The 27,002-nt window shown below is 45.6% G+C and overlaps 1 protein-coding gene across 5 annotated transcripts in view; it reads left to right on the forward strand.

Moving 5' to 3' along the window:
* Positions 1 to 26,376, forward strand: part of EML1 (EMAP like 1) — a 166,118-nt gene extending 139,742 nt beyond the window's left edge. For all 5 annotated transcript variants that reach the window (XM_046647537.1, XM_046647536.1, XM_046647538.1 and 2 more), the window contains 12 exons: positions 1,028 to 1,162; positions 1,935 to 2,034; positions 3,083 to 3,237; positions 5,463 to 5,588; positions 5,870 to 6,001; positions 8,544 to 8,611; positions 10,900 to 10,988; positions 20,948 to 21,045; positions 21,162 to 21,249; positions 22,688 to 22,783; positions 24,068 to 24,198; positions 24,850 to 26,376. In XM_046647537.1, coding sequence (XP_046503493.1) covers positions 1,028 to 1,162; positions 1,935 to 2,034; positions 3,083 to 3,237; positions 5,463 to 5,588; positions 5,870 to 6,001; positions 8,544 to 8,611; positions 10,900 to 10,988; positions 20,948 to 21,045; positions 21,162 to 21,249; positions 22,688 to 22,783; positions 24,068 to 24,198; positions 24,850 to 24,975 — 1,344 coding nt within the window. In that variant the 3' untranslated portion in view covers positions 24,976 to 26,376. The remainder of the gene's footprint in view (positions 1 to 1,027; positions 1,163 to 1,934; positions 2,035 to 3,082; positions 3,238 to 5,462; positions 5,589 to 5,869; positions 6,002 to 8,543; positions 8,612 to 10,899; positions 10,989 to 20,947; positions 21,046 to 21,161; positions 21,250 to 22,687; positions 22,784 to 24,067; positions 24,199 to 24,849) is intronic.
* The last annotated feature ends 626 nt before the right edge of the window (positions 26,377 to 27,002 follow it).

The raw sequence follows: 27,002 nt of genomic DNA on the forward strand, positions 1-27,002 counted from the left end.
CCTAACTGACCCAACATTAGGATTACCACTGGATCACCTAACTGACCCAACATTAGGATTACCACTGGATCACCTTACTGACCCAACATTAGGATTACCACTGGATCACCTAACTGACCCAACATTAGGGTTACCATTGGATCACCTTATGTACTTGCCTTGCGTGTCTGGGATACAGACCCTGTATTCTAATCAGGCATGTTTTCTGACACCTCTTTTCATGCTATAGCCCTGTCTTCTAATAATCTGGTCAAGTATTTAAGTTCCCGCTATGTTGCTAGATGGAAGTAATCAGAGGCAAGTTATTCTCCAGGTTTAAGAAGGTGTAACTGAATTACCAAGCAAAGAGAGCAATCAGGGTCAGATTCATCTGACCAGGGTACAGGTCCTGCAAAGCAAAATAACAGAGTTAGGGGTGGTAAAGTGGCAGCCAAATGGCCAGATCGCCAATGCTGGATCCCCAGCTTGGTCACCAAACCACCAGCAGAGTCCTAGGAATTAGAACCAGGAGGGACTCCCAGAGCAAACAGCACAGCCAAAGTGAGCCAGGAGCGACAGAGCCATATAAAATCCAGATTCCTGGGCCCTTCCCGGAGCTTCCTGTCACTCAGGGGTGAGACCTGATGTCTGCATTTTGACGCACATCAGGAGATTCTGTCCTTCAGCCAGGGCTGGGGATCCATCGTGGGACGCTGAGAGCAAATTGTTACATTTCTTAAGTCCCCCGCTGCCTTAACCCAGTCCTGCAAAGAAAGCACACTGGGTCCCTGCTCTTTGCCAGGCCCTGTGAGAGGACTCCATGGTCCCTGTCCTCGGGGGGCTACAGTCCAGGGGAGACAAACGAGGAGAAAATGGGGCACACAGCAAACATAAGTTTAGTGTTTACAGAAGATGAATTCGATGGGGAAACCATCAAGAGGCCTAGTGCTTAACTTGAAGGATTTATTTATTTGCAGTTCGGATGTTGTTTACTTTCTTAAGTGTCTTAAGAGTTTTGAGACATTCGCTCCTCCTCTTTTGCTCCAAGTGTTCCAACGAAGCTGTGTTTGCCGCGGATTTCCACCCCACGGACACCAACATCATAGTGACCTGTGGAAAATCGCATCTCTACTTTTGGACACTAGAAGGAAACTCCCTTATTAAGAAGCAAGGATTATTCGAGGTAAAGTTGAATTACATTTGCAGTTTTGTTTTTCACTGAGTGGTACTCGTGATCAGCTAGCTTGTAAGGGAGCTTTGAGGCACCCCAGTCTTAGGATTTGTTTTAATTGGCTGATGTTGGGGTGCATCTGGGGGTATTGTGATGAAGACTATCCTTGGGGATCCCTAAAAGAGTTGGGGAACCCCTTGTGTCTTGTGGATAACAGTGGTGATGCCGAGAAGGAAGGATGGGCCAACACAGGGAGAACCACAGGGAAAGGGTGCCGGGGGGTGGGGCCCCCACCAAGGCATGCTTGGTTGCAAAGAGCAGCCAAGAAGACACCCGGGAGAACGGGCCGTGCGTCCTTGCCTTTATGAAGGGTTTGTAGCCGCTCTCTGTGCCTTTAATCTGGCCATTTGGTGACCTTATGCGAGCATCAGGGCCAGCACCTCTGCCCTGTGGGGCCTTCGCTGAGTCAGAGGACCGCTTTAGTCTGGTGCCAGGGCCCTGTTGCTCAGGCTGTAGTCATGACAACACAGCCCACCCCTTACCCCTCCAACACCCTCCTCCGCTCAAGCTGCCTGCCACTTTACAAGTACCAGAAATTTCTTTTTTCTACAACAGATAATCTCATGGCACAAGTTACGTAATGGTAGATTAAAATGAAAGGCACACAGTGTGGTAGCAGAAGCTGACACTATCCAGCTTGGGGTTACTATGGTTCTAGATATTATCAATATAAATAAAAGGATGTCTTGATTAAAAATATACATATATTTACAATATTCTGCAGAAGCAAGAAAAGCCAAAGTTCGTCCTCTGTGTGACTTTTTCTGAAAATGGTGACACCATTACTGGAGATTCAAGTGGCAACATCTTGGTATGGGGAAAAGGTAACGAGTGATTGTTCCCAGAGCAAATGTTTTTTGGTGATGTGATAAGTAGGAAGTCAAACGTCACTTCTGTGAGAATCGTCGATCAGGATAATTTGCGAGTTTACTATTAAATTCCAAGTTCTATAGGTGCATACGTACATGTGCTCATGTGTAAATTGAAACCGTAAAACTAGAACAGAGGAAAACAAGAAAGTAAGAGTTGTTCACCTTCTGTCATTCTAAAAGGCTCTTTAAGCCCAAGACGTTATGATGAAATTAATAGCTTTATGAGGAGATCTGTTAACAAATTATAGTGATGAAGTTACCAATGACTATTTGGCTGGAAAATATTTAAATAACTGTTCTGGTTCACATGGCATTTGGCAGACATATACTGAGTACTAATTTTGTGCGGGGCAGCCCGCTGGACGCTGTGAGCATACAAATGAGGCAGCTCTGAATCCCCCGCAGTCAGTGAGCAGACCGTGTGCTAAGGATTCTCACAGAAAACATTCATTCAGTTAAGTTCAATGCGTGCTTACCATGTGCCAGGAAAAGTCCACCATCCCGGTTCTCAAGGATGGTAGAGTTTGGGTTGGGGGTAGAAACAGACCCGTAAAGGTAATCTCAGAACGATCCGGAGACTTTTGTGGTATCCCTACTGCTGTGGGTGCTAAGTGCTCTGGACACTGTTTCATTTCATCCTTCGAACAATTCTGTGGGATAAGCAGTGACCTCATTTCACGAAGAGGGAAACGGAGCATAGGGCAATGAGGCACTCGGCTCCTAAGGCTGTAAACTCAGGGTCCCTGTTCTTAGCCGCGTGCACTCCCATTGTGCCCTCCCCACACTGTGCTCTGTGTTCGCATCTCGTCCTTAATTACAACGTAACCCAGTTCATGCTTGTCTGGTGCTCTGTGAACTTCTAGAAATTGGATCCTTTCTAGATTCACGTGACCATGGTTTCTAACTGACAATGTCGTGTTTTTAAAACAAAAATGAAGTGAGATGGGCCGAGGCGAGCCTTGTGACAATGTAGTAAGGATGGTTTTTTTGGTGTGTTTAGGTACGAATCGCATAAGCTACGCAGTGCAAGGGGCCCACGAGGGTGGTATTTTTGCCCTTTGTATGTTAAGGGACGGCACGCTGGTGTCAGGAGGAGGGAAGGACCGGAAGCTCATTTCTTGGAATGGAAACTATCAGAAACTTCACAAAACTGAGGTAAGACAGCAGGCAGGACTATTGAAATTTATTGTGAACCGTAAACTGTTATACTCACTGGTTTCCTTGCTGGTTTGAAATCTTAGCTGACAGTTTTGAAAATTGTTTAGATGAAATTTTATTAATTGGGTAATATTTTATTAAAGTCGTGGAGGCAGTTTAAGCACAACTACTAAAATGAAATTAGGTGTATAAAATTTGCGGTTGTAACATATTTTACATTTAGAATATTTTTATGTTAGAACCAGTCTCACTTTTCCAAGAGAGTAGTCCCCATATTTTTGTTTCATTTTGTTTCGTTCCCCACATTTGACATTATCATTAAAATCCTTCTTCTTTTTTCACTTTAATTCCCAGCATGTTACTTTGGAGACGTTCTCACTTTGAACTAATATTTACTGAATATCTACTTTGTACATGACTGAGTGCCAGCACGTCCTCTAGAGTTCCAACTCTTTTCAGTATCTGCTTCTCCTCCTTTTTACCTGGCTGGCAGCCCTGCACACCAGTGGGAGCCAGAGGCAAGAAACTTAATATTCCTTCTACACACTCCCTGAGTTTTCTCCCCACCCCCAGGAAATTATGAGCAGACAGATATCAAGGTCAGGATGAATCTGAAGGTTGATGGTCTTCAGCCCTGACATAGAATGGACACGTTGTAGAACTCTTCCAACTTCTAAGTCAGATGAGTACAACATGTTACAGCGGTAACAGAAGTTACATCAGAGAGCAGGGTGGCACCATGCTTTAGCAAGATGAGAATTTGGTTTCGTTGATTATTGCTCTTAATAAAGGAAGTCCTTCAGCTGAGCTTTGGAAATCCCTTCCCCTTTCAAGGAGATTTTAATTATGATAGCATTTCGTATAATAAGATTAGACCAGCATTTGATGGAACGTGTACCCATTTTAAATTATAACCACAACCAAGGTTCTGAAGCCTCGTCTAGTTTCGTAGAAGATGCTCACCATTTCGCAGTATCTATAATCGCTCTTCGTCAGCATGGTCTGTCGTCACCGTTGCTGTGCTGTGCTGTGCTGACAAACCACGCTGGAAGTAGAAAGTTTGCATGAGAGCGGCTGCTGCTGACCTCGGAACTGGAGTGTCTAGAACCAGGGGCTTGGCTGGTGTATTTTGAAATTCTTTTTCTTAATATTTAGATAATTCCATATGTTTACCAACATGAACAATGGATTTCAAAACTAAATAGAGTGAAGTTGCCAAAGAATTTCCCATTTTAAGTTACAGTAAATTTGGGCACCTCTTATTACGGTGTGTCATAGTATTCTCCACTTTCCAAATTGTTCCTGCTACTGGCATCCGAAGTCATAACAAGCAAAGAGTAAACAGCACAGTAGTATTTCTTATTTTTTAATCTTGTCAAGAAAATATTCTTTATTCTTTTTGCGTTATTTATAATTGAGGTGACACTGGTTTATAACATTATGTAAATTTCGGGTGTACGTCCTTACATTCTGGTTTCTGTGTAGACTACGTCGTATCCACCACCCAAAGACGAATTACACATGTGCCCTTTCACTCATTTCACACTCCCCCCACTTCCCCTCTTGTAACCACCAATCTATTCTCTGTGTCTGTGTGTTTGTTTGTTGTTGTTTTTATCTTCTGCATATGAGTAAAATTATATGGTATTTGTCTTTCTCCATCTGACTCATTTTGCTTGGCATAGTACCCTCATGGTCCATCCATGTTGTCACAAATGGCAAGATTTCATCTTTTTTATGGCTGAGTAGTATTCCGTCGTCTATATACATACGACATCTTCTTTATCCATTCGTCCATTGATGGGCACTTCGGTTCTTTCCAGGTCTTGGCTATTGTGAATAATGCTGCAGTGAACATAGGGATACAAATATCTTTTTGAATTAGTGTTTTCATGTTCTTTGGATAAATACCCAGAAGTGGAATAGCTGGATCAAATGGTAGCTTTATTCTTTATTGTTTTTTCAACAACCTTACTCTTGCTGATTCATTTCAGATATATGAAATGTTTGGAGTTTAAAAGTAAGGTTTGGGGTTTTGATCAGTCCCTCAAGTGCTGGTTGCGGACCTCTCTCTCCATGTATACATACGCGCGCACGTGTGTGTGTGTGTGTGTGTGTGTGTGTGACTGTGATAGGAGCTGTCATGATGATATATAAACAAGTATTTTGAATGATGGAGCTAATAATTTACTGATGTTTTAAATCTTTTCTTTTCGATGCAGATTCCAGAACAGTTTGGTCCCATACGGACAGTGGCCGAGGGGAAAGGCGATGTGATCTTGATAGGCACCACTAGAAACTTTGTTCTGCAGGGCACCCTGGCAGGGGACTTTGCACCCATCACTCAGGTACGTCCCAGCTCAGAGGGCCCACCAAACACTTCCATTTTATGTCACATTAGAATACAATAAAGCATTACTAAGAGGTGGTTATTCCTGTGTTTTTATACTAACCTGACCTCCCTCAGCTTCAGAGTTTCAGTTGCTATCCTGAGTTAAGTTGGGGAGGAAGAGAAGCTGATGAGAGCATTTATGAAGTGTGCAGCAAGCCAGGGTTAATCATCCTGGAAGGCTCCTGAGTGTCAAATGTAGCCTTTCAGAGAACTTCCATTTGTCTTGGTTCTTTGTAGGGTCACACGGATGAGCTCTGGGGACTGGCCATCCATGCCTCCAAACCTCAGTTCTTGACCTGTGGCCATGACAGGCATGCCACTCTCTGGGACGCTGTTGGTCACCGGCCCGTGTGGGACAAAATAATAGAGGTAGGCGTGCACGTTACATTCTGTTTTTCTTATAACAATTCATCTGGAACGTGTTCATATATATTTTTTTTTTGCATGAAACTAATAGTGATATAAAATTTTCACAAAGCAAATGTCACTGAATTTATCTCCTTCGAATTGCATTGCTTTCAGCATCGCCTTGAGTGGTCTCATCTCTGTAATTCTGAAGTTTGCTGTTGAATTTTTCGACAGCAAGTTAGCCTTTCCAAGCTGGTGTTTGGGTTTCCTGAGTACAGAGTCTCTTAGCTGGCTTCAGTGCCCAGAGACCCTTGTTAAGAGCCTGCATTCTATCTACAGTGTGCTTTTGAATGAAAATTTACAAGCTGTTCTAAAAGCATACAATTTCTCTCTACAATTTGAGTTTGATGCTAAAGGTAAAGCTTTAGTTTTAAAGTCAGCATCTCTATGACCTTTGCAAAAGGAACTCCGATTGCGTAGCAGAGGGCTGAAATATCCTTTCCCTATGTGAACACAGTGATGACTGCATTTATTGAGCACTCTTTGCATACCAAGCACTGTACTTGTATTGTCCTTAATCCTGGCAGCAGCCCTGCAGGTCGAAGTTTTTTTACCCTGATGTTATTGTTTAGGAAATTGAAGCCTAGAAAATTCAGATAGCTTGCCGAGGTCACTGAGTAAGGGACAGAGCCAGTGTCTACCCCCAGCTCGGTCAGATCCCAGGCCCAAGGCCTTCCTCCGCATCATGCTGTAATGAGTCAAGCGCATTCTGTGCAGCTTGGGTCCCTCAGGACGTGTATGGTCCCACGTGAGCAGCAGCCACTCTGTAGACCCCGCTCCTCCCGGCAGCCCCTGCAGAGTTCCCAGCATTACCCAGTGTGCAGGGTCCACATTTCAGCCCTCCTGCCCTTCGCTTTCCGAGAAGGTCGCCGAGGGTCTAGAGCTGGCCAATCACCAGTGGAGCCGGGCGCCAAGCTGACAGGGCCTGAGGGGTGACACTGCCACTCAGAGGAGACAGCGGGCAGGACCAGGCTCGAGGAAGTGGTTTCCTGTGGTGTGCCCGTCCTCTGGCAGGAGCTTGGAGGAACAAATGGGGAGTAAGTGAGGGGTCTGCACAGAGCTGATGACAGCCACCGGACGCAGGAGGGGCAGAGGTGGGCCCGGAGGGCAGCCTTTCCCGCGATCTCACTCAGCGTGGCAGCCCTGCTGAGAGCAATGCCGGTTACCCCGTCCCCTGTCCTTTACCGGACTGTTAACCCACTCAGCCTGACAGAAGGGCTAGGGGCTCAGAACCAGACGCCAAAAAGATGTGCGGTTGAGTCCTAGCTCCTTCACCCACTGGCCACGTGGCTTCAGACAGGACCCTCCCTGTCCCCTGGTGGCTTCCTCTCACAAGCGTCACAAGCCTCAAATGAATCATACGGTAAAGCTTCAAGTGGACGTGATTTCTCTGTGTGCCTCAGTGGCAGCCCTGAGCTTAGTTACAGCTCACATTTAGGAGTAAGCATTGCAGTGATATAATCAATGCCCGAACAGTTTCTGGTATCTCATGTTTTTTAGTTTGAGAGGACTGCCTCCTTCTGTTTCCATTTCCATTGCTCCTTTTTCCTTGGACCCCCTGTGATTAATCTCTTGTCACTTCAATCCACCTAAACCCTCTGCCAAGTGATGTCATGTCTAAAACACAGATTGAGTCATGTCACTCTTGTCACTGAAAGAAAAAAAATCACCTTCACTCTGTTCTTATTTCCTGGTGATCACAGCCCTTAACATGACAGTGCAGCCCCATTACTAGTGTCGTCCATACACTTTCCCGTCCTCACCCCGTATTCTCTGCATTGTCCACTCACTGGGTCTGCCTGCTTTTCCTCAAATAGGCCACAACTTGTGGTGCTTCTGCATCTTCAATCATATCATCATACCCTTAACACCTGATCCCCAAAATATTGGCGTGTCCACTTCTCCCTTGGGTCCCGGAAGGCCCGAGTCAGAAGCTTCCCCGTCTTGCTTCGTCTCACCCCTCTCGGTGACTCAACAGTATGTTTTTACCTCTTTCATTGATTACATTCCACCTTGTATCAGAGTTAGTGGTGAACACGTGTGTATGCCACTAGGTCAGAACCTGGGGTGTGCCTGACCCATTCGAGGTCCTCCCAGGGCTGCATGGGCTCTCACCCTATGTCTCCCTGATGGAGCTAGGGGCAGTGGTCGTATTTCTAGAAGATCAAGCACACTGTTCCATAGGCTTCCATCAAGCACAGGGTCAACCCAGGGGGCTTCCGAGACTTGGAGGAAGAGCGTTTGTTTGTTTTGGTCTGTCGTCTGGTTACTGTAGGTCTGAAAAGATGTAAGACAGAAAGAGAAAAATTCTAAAAGGATACAAAATTAGTATTTTTGAAACGTGATCTTCATCCAAATAGAAAAACATTTTCCTCTCTGGAGAGAAAAGAGATTTTTCAAACAGGGCCATGGAGCCCCGAGGGATGAAAGCCGTGATTGTGTGTATTTTATGTGATAGTGCTGTGTCTGGCCATCAATTTACACTTCCTTTACAATGTTTTAGGATCCAGCTCAGTCTTCTGGTTTTCATCCTTCAGGGTCTGTGGTTGCAGTTGGAACACTGACTGGGAGGTGAGTCCGTGTGAGCGCGGCATGCGCTCTCAAGGTTCATGGAAAGGAGGCTCGTTGTCTGTGTTTCCCAGGGACGGGCAGCCCCGCTGTTGGCTGCACGTCTCCGCTTCTAGTGACTTACGGAGAATTAAGGCAAAACTCAAAAGTGAAACGTAAGACGGTGGTCCTGCACATTTTGGGTCTTGGGAAAATCTGAGGAAGCTGTGGACCCCTCTCCTAGAAAAGTGCGCCCCACGCGCACACACGCTTGCCTCCAGTTTCAGAGAATTCGTGGGGATCCTCAGGCTCGATCTGCGGGCTGTGGCAGGACCCTCGACTGTGGAATCGGGTGCGACAGCATCTCAAAGTGCTGAGAATTTAAAAATGCTTCTTGCCACACTTTCAAAATTTTAGAAACTGCCCAGATTCTGAGCCTCACATTTCAGATTCAGCTCACGTTTCTTTACCAAGCGCCTCCGATGTGCCAGGCGGTAGAGCCGCACTTGAATCCCAGCTGCACTGAGCAGCAGTGTGTCTCTGAGCCGGTTACATAACCTCTCTGAGTTTGTTTCTTTTGCCATAAATTGTGACAGTGCTATCATCTGCCTAGCCACACTGCACTGATGAGGGAAGGAGGCGACACAGAGGCATCTGCTGGCGCTGCCTGCCAGGCGGTCTCAGTGGTTATTATTATCATTGTTTTTTAAGTTTCAATTGCACTTTTATATTGTTTGTCAGAGTATGTACAGTTTTTGTGGTTTAATTCAGAAAGTTTTGGTGATTTCCTCCTGTCCTTTCTCTCTAAAAAGCATACTACTTAGATTCTTTTGTTATGACTATAGAGTATATATACAGTAAGAGTAACATTTGTAAGTCATAGGTAACAAAAATCTTAAGAGTTGGGCACCTTGTATCCAATAGAAGTCTTCATGAAAATGTTTGCATAGTCACACACACACACCCTTCCTTTTAACTCTCTTGGAGACAGCTGAAGCTTCAGGCTCAGCAGGCTCTGATGATTGGCTGACAGCCAGTTACCGCCATCGTCTGCGTGCTGACTATGCATGGTCGATAGGATGTGGTGCTGCCAGGATGCTGAGACTCACGGACAGTGTCCTATGGGTGGAAGAGACAGAACATGCACCCTGATCCCTCGCCTCCGTTTGCACCTGCCACATCTCCGGTTCTGGTGCCAGGCTAAGCTCTTGATGGAGCAGTTTAATAGGACTTTTCAAAGGCGGAGCCTTGTCAGCCCCAGTCTCTCTGCTTCTTGTATTTTGACCTCTGTTAAGGTTAAATAGCACATTAAAGGTAGACAGTTTTTGTTGAAGACGCAAAGGAATCAAACTGAGAAGCCACATCCAAATTTCAAGGGGGACAGCCAGTCCGATGGAGAGATGGTGGTCAGGGCCCCAGTGGAAGGCGGGAAGGCAGTGATGCCGGCTCGGCGGACGTGCTGATGGAGCGCATGTCATCTAGGTTGGAACTGCAGCAGCCCTGAGCCCACATTCCTTTCCATCCCCGAAAACACGGGAGGCCCACTGACTGCCCCCGCCTGGGGACACACGGGCGGGAGAGTGCAGTCCTCTGTCATTTAACGTTTACTGAGGACTGTGTCCCTATCAGAGGATACGAAGCGCTTCCGCGTCCATTATAATTTGACTGATTTAACACTGAGCCTGCAGAGTCGTTCTGGGCCCTTATCCCCATTTTACAGTTGAGGAAACTGAGCCCAGAGAGGTTAAATTCAGAGAGGGGTCCCCTACTCGCCCTTCTTCCGTTCTCTCTGTCCTCTCATCCGGCTGGGTGCACACCGGATTCACAAGTCAGATGCTCAGCCCACCTCTGCTCCCACAGCACAATTCAGAGCATCCCCACCCTGAGGTGGTCCCAGCCTCATCCTCTGGACCCACCCTGCTTCACCCTGGGCCAGATCTCTGGGTCAGCTCAGGCAGGTGTTCCTTTGTGCTACCTCTGGCCACGGGCCGGCAGTGGGTGTTGGTCCATCTCCCAAGGGCTTTCTCTCCTTTTCCTTGCAAGTGACAAAACTCAAACCCTGAGGACTCCTTCATAGCATCGGGAACTGAATCCTTTCAAATGGTAGCCAATATGCTTTTCCTTTTTTCAGGAAATGCTCGTATGGAGGAAATTTTCCTTAAAGCTGAGAATAAGCGTTCTTGTTAAGCAAATACAGAGTATTTATTAAGCTCTTAGATAAACCGTTTTTAATAGTCTTACTATTTTTGTAATAGCCTTGCTTCATTTTCTCCCTGAACAACTTATTGTACTTTTTCTCGTGTTTTTTACAGGTGGTTTGTGTTTGACACAGAAACAAAAGACTTGGTCACTGTTCACACGGATGGAAACGAACAGCTCTCTGTGATGCGTTACTCCCCAGGTTAGACTACGACATTCCCTTCTATGAAACCCCGACAGATTTATGAAATTCTGTGCAGATGTCTTTAGAGACAATATTCCACAAGCCTCCTCAGAGTGAAGCTATACATGCACAGAATTATGGCATTTGGGGGTTCTCTTCCCTACTTTGGGTTGCTAAGCTTGTGTGTGTTTTTAACTTTTTGTTATGGAAAATTTTAAACCTAGACAAAATTGGAACAGCGTAATGAACCGCCATGCACCCATCACCCAGGTGTGACAAGATCGAGTCTTCGCCAATCTTGCTCATCCGTAGCCCTCCCCAGAGCCCCCCTCCAATGTTTAGGAGCAGTTCCCAGACATCTTTTCCTTTCGTCTGTTAATATTGCTGTATATATCTCAAAAAGATGAACACTCTTTTTTTAACAGCTTTATTGAGGTATAATTTGCATACAATAATTTACCCATTATAAATGTACAATTCGGTGATTCTTAGTAAATTCATAGAGTGGTGCAACCATCACATTATCCAATTTCAGAACCTTTCCTTAACCCAAAAAGTTCCCTCCCTGCCCACTAGCAGTTAACCTCCGCTGCCACCCCCAGCCCTAGGCAACCACTCTTCTGCTGTTCCATCTCTATAAATTGCCTTTTCTGGACATTTCATATGAATGGAATCATATAATTTGTAGCCTATTGCGTGTGGCTTTTACTTAGAATGTTTTTGAGATTAATTTGTGTTATTGGGTGTGGATGGGTAGTTTATTCCTTTTTAATTACTGGGTAGTATTCCATTTTATGGCTATACCACAGTTTGTTTATTCAGCCCTCAGTTCATGGGCATTTGGGTTGTTCCTGGGTTTTGACTTTTATGAATAATGCTTCTATAAGCCTTCATTGTATGTCTTTTTGTAGACGTTTGTTTTCATTCCTCTTGGGTAAATTCCTAGGAACAGAATTGGTGGGTTGTAGGGTAAATTTGTGTTTAACATTTTATGAAACTGCGGAACTGCTTTCCAAAATGGCTGCACCATTTTACATTCCCAGCAGCGGTGTGGGAGGGTTCTAGCATCTCCACATCCTCACCAACACCTGTTACCGTCTGTCTTTCATTTACAGCCATTCTAATAGAAGTGTAGTGGTATCTCATTGTGGGTTTCATCTGCATTTCCCTAGCCACTGTCAAAGATGTTGAGCATCTTTTCATGTGCCTTTTAGACATTCCTACGTCTTCTTTGGGGAAATATTTATTCAAATATGTTGCCTATTTTTTCGTTGGATTGTTCGTCTTACTATTGAGTTGTAAGACCTCTTTGTGTATTCTGTATAAGAGTTCTTTATAAGATATGTGACTTGCAAATATTTTCTCCCAGTGTATGGCTTGTCTTTTCATTTTCTTAATGGGGTCTTTTGAAGCACAAGCTTTTAATTTTGATGAAGTCCCGTTTACCAATTTTTTTCTTTTATGGATCCTGCTTTTGCTGTCATACCCAAGGTCATGAAGATTTTCTCCCGTGCTTTCTTTTAGGAAGGTTATTGTTTTAGCCCTCACATTTTGGTCTGATTCATTTTGAGTTAATTCCTGTGTATGGCGAGAAGTAAGAGTCTAAGTTTATTTGTCCTGCATGTAGATATCCACTTGTCCCAGCACCATTTGTTGAAAAGACAATCCTTTCCCTCCTCAATTATCTTGACCTTTTTGTCAAAAACCAACTGACCATAAACATAAAGGTTTATTTCCGGATTCTCGGTTCTGTCCCCTGTGAGCTTATCCTCGTGCCGATACCACGCTGTCCTGATGGCTGTGAGTTTAGAGTAAGTTTTGGAATTGAGTAGGGCAGCTCCTCCAACTCTGTTGTTCTTTTTCAAGAATGTTTTGGCTATTTTATGTCCGTACCATTTTTATATAAATTTTAGAATCAGTTTGTCAATTTCTAATTTTAAAAGGCCTACCAGGATTTTAATGGGAATTATGTTGAATTTATAGATCAACGTTGGGAGAATTGCTGTCTTAACAATACTGAGTCTTCTCATCTTTGAACGTAGAATGTCTCTCGATTTGTTTAGATCTTCTTTAATTTTTCTCAGCAATGTTTTACAGTTTTCACTGCATAAGCATTACGCTTCCTCTGTTAGATTTATTCCCAAGTCATTTTTATGCCACTGTGAATGGAATTTTCTTAATTTTATTTTCAGAATGCTAGTTGCTAGTATAGAGACATAAAATTGGTTTTAGCCCATCGCTCTTATATCCTGTGACCTTTCGAAACTGTTTTATCGTTTTAGTAGTTTTGTGTGTGTGTGTGCGTGCGCTTGCATAGAACCCTTGGGATTTTCTTCATAGGGGGTCAAGTCATCTGCAAATAAAGATAGTTTTACTTCTTCCTTTCCAATCTTTGGATGCCTTTAATTATTCTTTTCCCTTATTGCATTAGCTGGAACCTCCACTGCAGCGTTGAACAGAAGTGTCAAGAGTGGATCCTTGCCTGCTTCCAGTCTTGGAAGGAAAAGCGTTCAGTCATTCGTCATTAAGAATGAGGCCAGATGCTCTTTATCATGATGAGGAAGTTCTCTTCTATTCCTAATCTGCATAGAGTTTTCATCATGAATGGGTGTTAGATTTTTGTCAAATGCTTTTTCTGCATCTGTGGAGATGATCGTTTGGTCTTTGTCCTTTATTTTATTAATATGGTGTCTTATATTAGTTTTCAGATGTTAAACCAACTTTGCATTCCTAGGGTAAATCTCACTTGAGGATGGTGTGTAATCCTTTTTCTACATTGCTGGGTTCCATTTGTTAATATTCTGTTAAGGATTTTTCATCCATGTTGATGAGGGATACTGGTCTGTGGTTTTCTTTTCTTGTGATGGTTTGGTCTGGCTTGGTTAGGAGAGCACTGTTGAGACTTATGGAGTAAGTTGGGAAGTGTTCCTTCCTTGTTTATTTTCTGAAAGAGTTTATGAAAGATTGGTATTATTTCTTTATGAAATATTTGATAGAATTCATGTGAATTCAGGGAAACATCTGGGCTTTTTTTGTGGAAAGGTTTTTAATTACTAGTTCAAGTTTTTTATTTGTTATAATCCTATTCAGGTTTTCTATTTCTTCTTAAGTCACTTTTGGTAATTTGTCCATTTCATCTAAGTTGTCTAATTTGTTGGCATAAAATTGTCCATCATATTTGCTTAAAATCCTTTTAATTTTTCTGAGCTTGGTAGTGAGGGGGCTCCTCTTTCATTCTTGATTCTGGAAACTTTGTTTCCTCTCTTTTTTTCTTGGTCAGTCTAGCTAAAGTTTTCTCAACTTTGTTGATCTTTTCAAAGAATCAACTTTTGGTTTCATGGATTTTTCTTTATTTTTTTTCCTGTTTTCTATTTTTTCTGTTTTGATCTTTATTATTTCCTTTATTCTGCTTGATTTATATTTAGTTTGCTCTTCTTTTTCAGTTTCTTAAAGTGGAAGCTTGGGTTATTGATTGGAGACCTTTTCTGAGATAGATGTTTAAAGCTATGAATTTCCCCATAGGCACTGCTTTAGCCACATCCCATAAATTTTGATATGTTGTATTTTCATTTTCATTCAGCTCAAAATATTTCCTAATTTCCTCAATGATTTCTTCTTTGGCATATGGGTTATTTAGAAATGTATTCTTTAATTTCCAAATATTCGGAGATTTTCCATATTTTTTCCTGTTGTTGTTCTCTAACTTAACTTCTCTATGGTCATACAACATATTTTCTATAACTTTAATCATTTTAAATTCATTGAGACTTGTTTTACAGCCTAGCATGTGGTCTGTCCTGGAGAACGTTCCATGTAGACTTGAGAAGAATGTATATTCTGCATTCTTGGGTGGGGTGTCCTATATGAGTTGGTTGATAATGTTCAGAGTTGATTGATAGTATTGTTCAGTTCATTTATATCCTTGCTGATGTTCTGTCTAATTGTTCTATCAGTTGTTGAGAGCAAAGTATTTAAATCTTCACCTATTATTGTGGAATTGTTGATTTCTCTTTTGACTCTGTCAGGTTTTGCTTCATGTGTTTTGAATGAAGGATTGGACAGAGGTTGTGCTCAAATGTCTTAGGCCAGTAGGCTCTCCATCCTCCACCACTGGATGTGTTTGCAGGTAGAAGAGCACATGCACAGTTCAGGCTGTTCCAAGTTTGCCCTGGCTTTTACTTTCTGCTGGCACTTTTTACATCTTCTCTGTGCCTGTGTGCAGGCTCACCTTGGCCAGGAGTCTGTGGATGGCTAGAGTCTTCTCCTGCCCACGGTGTGTACCCACAGCCTCCCATCAGCCAGACTGTACTCACTCCAACCACAACCCTAACTTCAGGCTAGTGGAGCCCTTGGCCCTCCCCACTCAACTTGTCACTTCCGTTGACAATGCTTCTGGACATGGGTGTCACCCAGGGCTTCATACTGAGTGAGCCCACTTGATCACAGCAACTAAGCCACAGATCCTCACAGCCTGCTTTTCCCTGGCAGAACCTCTGTGCTGGCCAAGCAAGTGTGAGTGGGCGAGAAGAGCCCCAGGTAAGAGCACCATGGGCTCCACTGTTCTTACCCAAAATTCAGCAGTTTTTCAAGCATAAACGCTTCTCAGATGGTTTTATGTCTTTGATCAATTTCCAGAGTCCTGAAATGGTTGTTTTTGTCAGTTTTGTACAGCTTTATGATTGCTTTATGGCCAAAGGATTTGCCAGCCTTCTCACTTGACCACAGCTAGAAATCCTGCCCTCTTATTTTTAACATAGGCACAGAATCATTGTCACCTCCCCAACCCCAATTAACATTAACTTCTTAATATCATCAGATATCTAGTTAATATTCAAATTTTCAACTGACTTTGTTTGTTTGTTTTTGCTGAGGAAGATTAGCCCTGAGCTAACATCTCTGTCAGTCTTCCTCCGCTTTATATATGGGTCACCACTGCAGCATGGCTGATGAGTGGTGTAGGTCTGTGACCAGGATCTGAACCTGCGAATCCAGGCCACCAAAGTGGAGTGCGCCAAACTTAACCACTACACCACAGGGCTGGCCCCTGACATTTTTTTTTTTAACACTTTAAATCAGGATCAAAAAAAGGTCCACACATGGTAATTAGTTGATATGCTCATAAGTCTCTTAATCCATAGTTGTTTATACTTGCTCTCTCTTCCTCTCTCTCTCTTCTTCTCTTCTTTTCTCTCTCTCTCACTGTTTACTTGTCAAAGAAACTGGCTCATTTTTCCCGTAGCATTTTCCACACTCTGGATTTTGCTGAGTGCATCCATGCTGTTGACATGTTCCTCTGTTCCCTGTATTTCCTGTAGAGTGACTTGTGGGTCTTGATTGCATTCAGGTTCTGTGTGTGTTGGCATCTTCTTCCTACAGCAGGCACGTCATGTCTGCTCGTCTCACTTTTTGTGACATTAGTAGCTGTTGATGCCCAATGCCTAGATCCATAAGGGGCTGAAAATGATTGATTTTCCACTTTTAGCTTTTTATTCATTTATTCGATATAAGACTTCTGAAAAGAGAAACTTCTCTTCATCTACTATTTTGTTAACAAGCGGTATACTATTTTGTTACCCAATAGTAAGGTAGAGTTCATATGGGAAAGTTAAGATAAACACTTGGTTTCTTTCACTTTATTTAGCAATTTCCAAGATAATACGTTTGTTCCCTGCACCCTTTAACAGTGAGCAATCAGTGGTGGTGGTGGTGGTGGTGGTGGTTGTGGTGCCATTGTGAGTTTAAGTATATTTGCTATTTCCTATGTTTCAATCTATGATAGCTACAATAGATAGAACAATTCATCCATCATTGGCCAGTGGAAGCCACTCTAGGTTGGCTCCTGAGTCCTTTTGACCATGTGGACGCCACAGGTGTTCATTGCTACTGGGTAGGTTGGTGTTTCTAAGTCTTGTCATCATATGCTCATGTTCTAGGAAGTACTGTTTTTCTGTGATATGCAAGATATTTGGCTATGTGAACACTCTTGAAAATAGCAGTTTTTGCCCTTGGAAATACTTGGCCAAGACTGAGCTGCTACTGCTCCGTAGGAATCTTCTATTTTACAAGCTGATTGGGGTCGCCTCTGCCTCACGATGGGGCTGTTCTTGATCTCTAGAGGTGACCTTATAGAAGGAGCATCCCTTTTGGGTGCTTTTTCTTTGTGCCTGAACAAAGTTCATAACTTCTCACCCTAAACAGACAACTGCCCAGACACCCTGGGGACCTTTTCTCCTTGGTGAGAGGAGCTTACTTGACTCAGAAAGCCTTTCATTCTTGACTTTCTAAGTATCTTATTTCATTCTGTTAATTCTAGCCAATACTCTGCATTCTCTTATGTGTTTCTCATCACTTTCTTAGTTATTTTGAACCTCTGCTATGTGCAAGAGGGCTTCATCTATGGTGTGTTTTTCTAGAAATCCCTCAGCTAGCTATCAGCTCTTGCTAACATGTGCAGGGTCCTCAGGAGTATATTTCCGTTTCTTGTCTGTTATACTAATGACCATTCCCTGGAGACCAGAGAGCTCTGTCTTCCGGTAACTCGGCCTCTCAGGCTCCAGAGTCATTCACTGGCAGCTGTGTGCCCCTGGATGACCCCGGGCCAAATTAGGGCAACCCACATTTGGATTCAGCGCCCTCTCTTCATTAACCATGTGACCCTTGCCAAATCAGATAGCAAGTTATTGTGAGGCTCAACTGAAAGAGGTGTGAACGTGCTGTTTGAAGAACGGAGCATTACGCAGATGTCCTGGGTGATGTGATGTCATCATCAGCGATGGCAATGGGGTGGCCCCAGATCCTCAGGGAGTGGCCCAGAGTCCCATAATTGTAGGGACCCTATTTTGTTCAGCACTGTGTGCCTAGCACCTAGCTGGGAGTAGATGCAATGGAGTGGAAAGCCTAGGCAATACGGAGTAGATGCTCAGTAAATATGCGTTGCATGCATGAATGCAGACTAACTACAATGCGACTGACTGGGTGCAAAGCAGAATGTGATCCACAGAAGGAGTTTTCTGGTTGCACACAAGACTTTTCTGGCACATAGGCTATACCACTGTAGATAACTGGCTCCTTTTGGCATTCAATTATTTACAGATATGGAGATGGTAGTCGCACAGGTAAGCTGTCAAAACTCTTTGAACTGTATGCCTAAAATGTGTGCATTTTATTGCATGTAAATTATACCTCAAAGTTGAGTTTTAAGGGGTGGTGGGGCAATGAGAGAGGATTCTGGGAAGACGGTAGGGTGGGAAGCACCAGGAATCTGTCTCCCCACCTAGACAGCAATGGCACTGGCAGAATCTGTCTGCTGGAACTATTTTGGAACTCTGGAGTCTATTAAAGGTTTGCAACTTCTAGAGAAAGGCTTGGATGGTAAAGTTTGATCAAGTTCAGCTTTATCACAGTAGCAGCTGCCCATCCTCCCCCCCCCCCCCCCCCCCCCCGCCAAGCCCCCTGGCAGGCAGCTGTGCACGTGTTTCTGGAGCAACAAACAAACAGGGGCTGGCCTGGTGGCGTAGAGCTTAAGTTCATGTACTCCACTTTAGTAGCCCAGGGTTCGGAGGTTCGGATCCCAGACGCAGACCTAGTGCCGCTTGTCAAGCCACGCTGTGGCAGCGTCCCACATAAAATGGAGGAAGATTGGCACAGATGTTAGCTCAGTGGCAATCTTCCTCATATACACCCAAAAATATCGAAAAGGGGCAAAGGACTTAAATAGACATTTTTCCAAAGAAGATATACAAGTGGCCAATAAGCACATGAAAACATGCTCAACATCACTCACCATTAGGGAAATGCAAACAAAAACTACAATGAGATATCACCTCACACCCATTAGGATGGCTACTTTCAAAAAAAATCCAGAAAACAAGAAGTATTGATGAGAATGTGGAGAAACTGGAACCCTCCTATACTGTCAGTGGGAATATAAAATGATACAGCCATTGTGGAAAGCAGTATGGTGGCTCCTCAGAAAATTAAAAGTAGAATTAGCGTATGATCCAGCAATTCCACCTCTGGATACACACCCAAAAGAATTAAAAGCAGAACCTCAAGGAGGTATTTGTACACCCATGTTCATAGCAGCATTATTCACAATAGCTAAGCCGTGGAAGCAACCCGAGTGTCCATCACTAGATGAATGGGCAACATGTGGTGTATCCATGCAATGGGATATTATTCAGCCTCGGAAGGAAATTCTAATATATGCTGCAACACAGATGAAGCTTGAAGGCACTATGCTAAGTAAAATAAGCCAGTCACAAAAGGATAAGTATTGTATGATTCCACTTATATGAGGTACGCAGCATAGTCAAAATCCTAGAGATGGAGTCAAAATCCTAACAGTGGTTCCATCATGAAAGAGACCCCATTATTTTAGAGGTCAGTGATAAGGTAGTTGTTATCTTGAGACCCTTTTGCTTAAGAGTGCACAGCCCAGCACGCTGACATGTCGTTTGTCATTTCAGCTGTTCTCTCCCCTTAAGCTATGTCACAGGCGCAGTGGAATTAGCAATGAATTGCTCAGGTTCTGGAGTCAGACTGCCTGGGTTTGAATCCTAGCTTCTGTAACCTGTGTGACCTTGGGCAGGTTACTTTACCATCTGTGCCTCAGTTTCCTCTCCTGAAAGGGGGGATAGTAATTTCTGTCTCATAGGGTTTTATGAGGATTAAATAAGTTAATACAGGAAGAGTTTAAAATAGTGTACAGTAGGCACTCCATCAATGTTGACTGTTACAGTTACTTGATAGTAATTACTATTAGCATTGAGTGTTCCTTATCATCATCATTGTTACTGTGCGGGCTTGATCCGTGGGAGGAATCAAGTGCAGATGGCTTCCCGTGTGGCTCTCGGGCCTCCTCTAAGCACCCTTAGCACCAGATGGTGGCCTGTCTCCCGGCCTCAGCAGTCCTTGGCCTGTTTACCCCATTCCCTCAGGATTCCTGCTTTGCACAGGCTGACTCGGTCTTCCCAACACCCCTATTTTAACCTGGGCTAGGCCAAAACTTCCTAAAACACCATTTCCTGAAGGTGCCAGGCCATGCTGTTTCCTGTAGGATTCCCTGCCCTGGGAGAAGGAAAATCAGAGGGAAGAGGTGGGGAGAGCTCTTGTTGAGCCTTCTGCTGGTCCAGGGACCGCTAGGACCTTCACAGATGTTGTCCAAGGGAATCCTCTGAATTGCTGTGAAAAGGCACCATTTGCCACGCGTTGTGGAGGGAAGAACTGACGCTCAGTGAGAGCAGGGACTCGGCCACCGTCCCCAAGCCGCTGCATAGAGACCCCCCTGCTCTACCCTCCATTCTGGCCTTCAGGTTGCCTACCCCCACATGGTTCCAGCCTCCTTCCTTCTGGTTCCCGGCCTTCGGGAAGTCTGGCCTTCTCCGGACTCGTCTCTCAGGCCCCATTTCCTTCCCAGTGTATCTGGATCCCCCTCTTTGGTTTCCCCGTTTCACGTTTGCCGGCTACAAGGACAGGCTCTGCTTTTGTGTCACAATGAGCGCCTCCCCCTGTGTTTCTACTTGAGCTTCATGGCCTGATTCCTTGGGCTTTCCTGAGGCCAGAAAGCCAATGAGGAAGATGCTAACTGATGGCCCAGTGGAGGAAAGGCGGGAGGGCCTTCCAGGCGGGGGAAGGGAGAGCCTCCCTGAGGACTGAGGAACCTGGTGTGCTCAATGGGGAATGACGTGGCCGCATCCTGGATGGCCTTGTGGGCGCCACTGAGGAACTGAGTCTCGCTCCTTCCACGATGGGGATGGCCAGGAAAGGGTTTTATAACGAGAGGAATCTGCTCAGGAGTGGATTTTCAAAAGATAGTTTTGAAGCTGTGTAGGATTCATTTCAAAGCAGATTTTTCTCTTTGAAATAATTCGTCTGACAATTTTTCCTAAATCTGCGTTGGCAACTAATGTTATCCCTTGTCATTGATACAACACTTATTTTTAACAATTGAAATGTAATCTGTCATATTTCTGTAGACGGGAATTTCTTAGCGATAGGCTCCCATGACAACTGCATCTATATATACGGAGTCAGCGACAACGGGAGGAAGTACACTCGAGTGGGCAAGTGCTCGGTAAGCATTTCTCGTCCCTTCTCGTGGATATGCGCGTGGTCATTTCATGACGTCGCTATAGTGTTGGTCCGGAATTGATGAGGCAAGGGAAACTGACACGATGCTTTTCTCTCCAGGGTCATTCCAGCTTCATCACTCACCTGGACTGGTCCGTCAACTCGCAGTTCCTCGTGTCAAACTCTGGAGACTATGAAATCCTTTACTGTGAGTTGTCTGGGTTCAGATCACATAGAATGTTCACTATGAGACCAAAATGGGGCCTCCTGCGGAAACCCACTTCCCATACAACCTGGGCACGTGATGCCCTCTCTGGGCCTCGGTTTCCTCCTCTGTGAAATAGAGAAATTGGGCTGGACAACCTCTCAAGTCCCTCCTGACACAGAGATACTTGGGGTTGGGGCCCACCGTGGACCCCTGTTGAGGAGAACATGCAGGGCCCTGAGAGGGGAAGGCAAACCCTGCAGGGAAAGGCTGGAGGAGGCACATGTGGCAGAAGAAAGTGGGGTCAGAGCCCTCAGAGGGACCCTTGTGAAGACGTCATCCCAGGCAGGCAGAGATCACGAAGTCCTTCCCGCCTGGGGGACAGCAGCCCCTAGGACCCCTCCTCCTTCTCTCTCAACCTCTCCCAGCAGTGTCTGTGCCCAGGCAGGACCTGGGCACCGGGAGGATGATAAAGGCTGGCACTTACTGACGCATACTTCCCGCTGTGCGCTGGTTTCTCACACGTTCACCGAGCACCGGCCTCGTGCTGAGTGCTGGGCCTGGCGCAGGGGGTCCTGGGGCGTGAGGAGGGCCTGGTCTCCATGCCCAGGAAGGTACTAGAGAGTGCAGTGTTCTTCACCTACCTTTTCTCCCATGACCCACAGCACTTCCCGGCTTATCCCATTTTATAGACAAGGAAATCTGGGCTCAGATACGAGGCCACGGGCATCAGGAGCCAGTGGGCGGGGACACGGTCGTCTACCTGTTGAGGAAAAAGGGAGAGGGAAAAAGGGAGAGATGGCAGGTGCCAGGACGGCGCCTCCCTCCAGCGAGGCCTCCCCTCCACCCATCCCCGCCCTCTCCAAGGTCCTGCCTCACACGGGGAAGAGCAGGAGGACAGTTTTCAGGGACAGGCCCTGGGTCTAGAATCTTCTCAGACACTGTCTCATACTCCACTAGTGAGAGCTCATTTGGGGAACAAACAAGTCACTTAGGAGGCCATAGGTACTTGGTATGACTGGTTTCCATAAGCGTCCATTCCCGGTTTGGAGCAGAAGTGATTGGGGGCACATATGTGTGTGTGTGTGTGTGTGTTGGGGGAGGGCTGGGGAGCCTGACAGCAGGGGGCAGGGTTGTGTTCAGTGGCTCCAAGGGGAACAGTGAGCAGGCCGAGGCCTAGGAACCAGAGCATGTCAAAGAAAAGAGAAGCCAGACTGGGGAAACAGACCCAGAGAAGATGGGAGGAAACCAAAGAAGGAAGAGGCGGTCCCCACCCAGGCCCCTGGCTGTGCGCACAGTTCCCACGGGGTTGGGAAGCAGAAGGTGTCCCTCTCCAGAGGGGTCTGGAGCTGGCGGGGCGTGGCTCCGAGGGCCCAGCCTTGACGGGAGGGGAGAGGAACTCTGGCTCAGACGTCACCAGGCCCGTGTTTGTTTTCTCCAGGGATTCCCTCTGCTTGCAAGCAGGTCGTAAGTGTGGAAACTACGAGAGACATCGAATGGGCTTCACACACCTGCACTTTGGGCTTCCATGTGTTTGGTGAGTTTTCTGCAGCTTTCATTCCGTTCGAACATAAGGTGTCTCTACTTTTCGAATGTTTCTCCAGCAGTTATGAAATCTCGCAGTCACCAGTTTTGTCTGATTGCTCTGCTGCTGCGTGACCCTGCAGGACCCACGCCCTGCAGTCCCCGGGGTGGGGGGAGCCTGGGCCTGCCTGCAGTGGCCAGGGGGAAGCACAGATGTGGGCTATGACCCTTTTCTCTTGTATGAAATGGCTCCTGAGATGATTCTCTAGAATCTTCCCGCATGAGGTTGTGCCAGATTTCTTAGATGGGTGGACCAGATGGCACTTAATCAATTTACGTATCATTTGTTAGAATTGTTATTTTTCTTTTGGTCCTTTAACTAAATTTTTCACTTCCTTCCAAAGTTCAGATTAGGAATATATTTATAAATGGTCTGAAACACTTTACCACAATTTAGTAGAATAAAAAGAAAAAGCAGTGTTTATAATCTCTTCTTGTAAGGCCGTAAGTTGGTAAGTTGGTGAGAATTTCACAAATCTCCGTAGAGCTGGCATTTTACTATTTTCTGGTGTGGATGTTAGGACCCCCTGGGTTACCCCAGAACTGCCGGTTGAGAAAGTGATACACCTCCAGCTGTCTCAGAGCCAAAGGTTTTGGGACCACAAGCATTTCCCGGAGCAATGGTCAGGAGACACCATCCCCCAGACCATGCTGCTGGCCCAGCCAGGCAGAGGGCTGCACAGTGGCTGCTTCCCCAGGCCCACGGCAGACGGATACCACACCTGCACACAGCACCCACAGAGAGCTAACGCCGAGAAACACCTGAAAGGCACAAGCAGATGCAGAGTTGAAAGGTCCTTTGGAGAGACTCTCATATGTAAAGAGTTACCCCAAAAAAATAAGTTAGGAAACTGCAGGCTTGAGGACTAATCAGCTTACCATCGGATGTTCTGGAGACAAAGGAAAGGCATTGTGTCCAGAACCAGGGTTTCTAGCACTGTCTCTGCTGTAGCATCCAGAAGGGCTCCAGAAGAGGTGGGAGCCCAGAGGCCTATCACTGACACTCTTGTGCAGTAGGACAGGCTGAGGCTGGAGGAGTTTTCTGGGAAAGCCTGGAGTGATGATCACGGAAACAGGGAGAGGCTGGGAGCAGAAACAAAGCACTCTTTTGGTCCTGGTTTCTAAAGCAGGGGACTCATGACGATTTTAGTTTGATGACAGTTCAGTGGCCAGTCCCCGTATAGTATGGCCCAGTGTTCCTGGTGTTTCCAATGCTCTGTCTGTGTCTTTGTTTTAGGAGTGTGGCCAGAAGGCTCGGACGGAACCGACATCAATGCCGTGTGTCGGGCCCACGAGAAAAAAGTCCTGTGCACCGGCGACGACTTTGGCAAAGTCCACCTCTTCTCATACCCCTGCTCGCAGTTCCGGGTAAAGCACTGTCTTCTCGGCTAATCTCAGCCCTGTGGGCGTGCGTTCACTGCCTGCCCGGCTGCTTGGTGATTGAGGAGAACGGTGCTGTGAGTGAATGCCACCGGTCACAGATGTCCACCTGACCCCGCTATCCTGCTGCCCTAGACCACTTTCGGGGTCCCCCGTTGCCCTCTGGGGAAAACCCCTGACCCTACGAAGCCCTCGGATCTGGCTTGTGTACCTCTGTAGCTGCATGGGCCTCACTCCTCTCCCCTCTGCTCCGGCCCTGCTGAGCTCAGCCAACGCCAGAGCCTAGAACGCCCCTCTCGTCCTTCCCAGACCTGATCCTCCATCTCTGAGGGCACCCCTCACCCTCAACCTCTGGCACCTGTTTAGTCCCTCCTTTGGGCTGGCCGCATGCCTCAGACAGCCCTCTGGGAATGAACGTGTCCCCACCCGGGGCAGTCACTTGCCCATGTCTGTCCCCCCGCCAGACCAGATTCTTGATGCGTGGGGACTCGTGTGGTTTACTTCCGTGTCCCTCCTGTGTCTGTGCACAAATGAGAGCTCTGAGTGGGGAGGGAATGGGGGAATGAGTGTAGAATGCCAGGACTTTCCAACTCCAGATCGTCTCTTTGCCTTACACTTCCTCCGTGCCCTCCTCCCCAGGCTCCCAGCCACGTGTACAGCGGGCACAGCAGTCACGTCACCAACGTGGATTTCCTCTGTGACGACAGCCACCTCATCTCCACAGGCGGCAAAGACACGAGCATCATGCAGTGGCGGGTCATTTAGCCCCGGCAGGAGCCGTGGGGAGCAGACCAGGCACGGAAGGCACAGACGCCCCCGCGCTCGCTCACTGTGATTTCTGTTGTGTTCAACAAGTTCTTACAAACCTCAGGAAAACGACTCCTTCTACCGGTTACCCTAGTGAACCAGTGAGCGTCCCGTCGGATCAGCAGTTCGGGTTTCTCTTTTGTTGTACAATACATAAAACAGTGCACATTTAATATAAAAAAGATGCCAAGGTTTACATTATGGTGACATTGACGGAAGTAACTGGTATATCCTTCCTAACTTTTCTATGAACTCTTCAAAAATGGTCACAGAATGCCTTTTAAAATATTGTACATAGGCTTTACGATTTCACCATTTAGCTTGCTGAGTCCAATATTTATGATGATCATGAGGTACCGAATTGTGATCGCTGTTGATGGATTGTTCCTAAAAGGATAAATGGCCTGAGAAGAGAGGGGATGCCTGATTTGCACAGCTGAATCGGGAATTGCAAATACGACTTGATTTGGTTGCGTTTCTAAGGTTGCTTTCAACTCTCCCTCTGGGAGGCTGGTGAGAAAAGAGTTGTAATCTTCTTGTGTTAAGCAGATTCTACTCCAGACTTGCTTAAATATTTCAGCAGGGTATGCAGCCATTTCAGAGCTTCGGTTACACTGTCTGCCTAACCAGACGCAGTCAGTGGCTTAACACCTACATGAACAGCGTCCCTCCGTTCCCCGTTCCCGTGCCCTGAGAATGGTGGGGACTTTAGCTATCTCCTCTGTATATTAATTGGCATGATATGGTATTGTACTTGTATAGGATTTTAGCAATTCATAATAAATGCGTAAGGCTAGGCTTTACTGTTTTATGCTTCTGGACATTGTACATTTGTATTTTAAGACCAAGTCAAAAAGATCTCTCTTAAGTGAACCATGAACCTGCAGCGCGGAGAAGTCTGGAAGCTCCACCAGGTACGCAGGGCAGCTGCTTCTCCTGTCTGTCGTGCATGGACGCCTCATTACGCCATGATGTAAGATTGCGTTCTGATAAGGACAACGTAGGTGGCATACATTTGTCAAGAAGGCCTTATCCATTTCGATTGTGTGACAGAGTAAAATTTATTGTTTACATTGGGGAATGTATCTCAGATTTTAAAACAGAAGAGTAATAAACAGACTTAAAAACGAATATTAAGATTTTTACTTGTTCCGGGCAAGTCACTGAATTGAATTATCTGAACTCTACAGCACTGGTTGTTTAGAGGGGCTGGTTCAGAGCAGCTTTTGGAAGCATTTTTTATGACATCTCCAGCCTGCTGCGGAAGTGCGGGGCACGAGCGAACGACATGTATTAAAGATGAATCTGTTTGTATGTATCCTTATCAAATATATTCTATAATGAAATAAAATCTGAAAAGTGGACTTCTTATTGACCTATATTCATGAAAGTATATAAATTAAAATATTTAAGATTAGATACGCTTCACACTATATTCTGTTTCATACACAGATTTTTTTTCTCACCTGACTCATTTGCAAGTGGAACTGTAGTTTGCATGTGGTGTGTAGCCATCCATCAGATTAGAGATCTGTAAAGAGCCCAGCTTAGTTACCACATGCTGCCGGTATTTTACTTGGTTATGTAAATACTGCCAAAAATAATAATTTCTAAATTAATAATTAGGAAATAACCAGATCAGGGAAGGGAAAGGGACCCCTTATCGACAGACATTATAAGATTTACTTTTATCTTTATATACTTCCACTATTTTCTAAGCTCAATAATGGAAAAAGCCTATGTGTATAAACTGCTCTGGTTATCTTCATACTTGCCTGCATTTTAAATGAAGTTCTTTGAACAGCCCGGTGTTGCCCTTGCAGGTGTCCATTATCCGCTCACTTGCTCGTTCACATAGCTGGCGATGGCCCAGCACCAGCGCTCACCACCTCCCAGCCCAGGACCCTCCAGGATTCTGCTGGAACAAGAGGCTCCAGAGGCTGGGGCCACTGCCAGCCCACAGGGCCGGCTCTTCCTCCCCGTGG

Source organism: Equus quagga, chromosome 20 (genome assembly GCF_021613505.1).
Source record: "Equus quagga isolate Etosha38 chromosome 20, UCLA_HA_Equagga_1.0, whole genome shotgun sequence".
Lineage (NCBI taxonomy): Eukaryota > Metazoa > Chordata > Mammalia > Perissodactyla > Equidae > Equus > Equus quagga.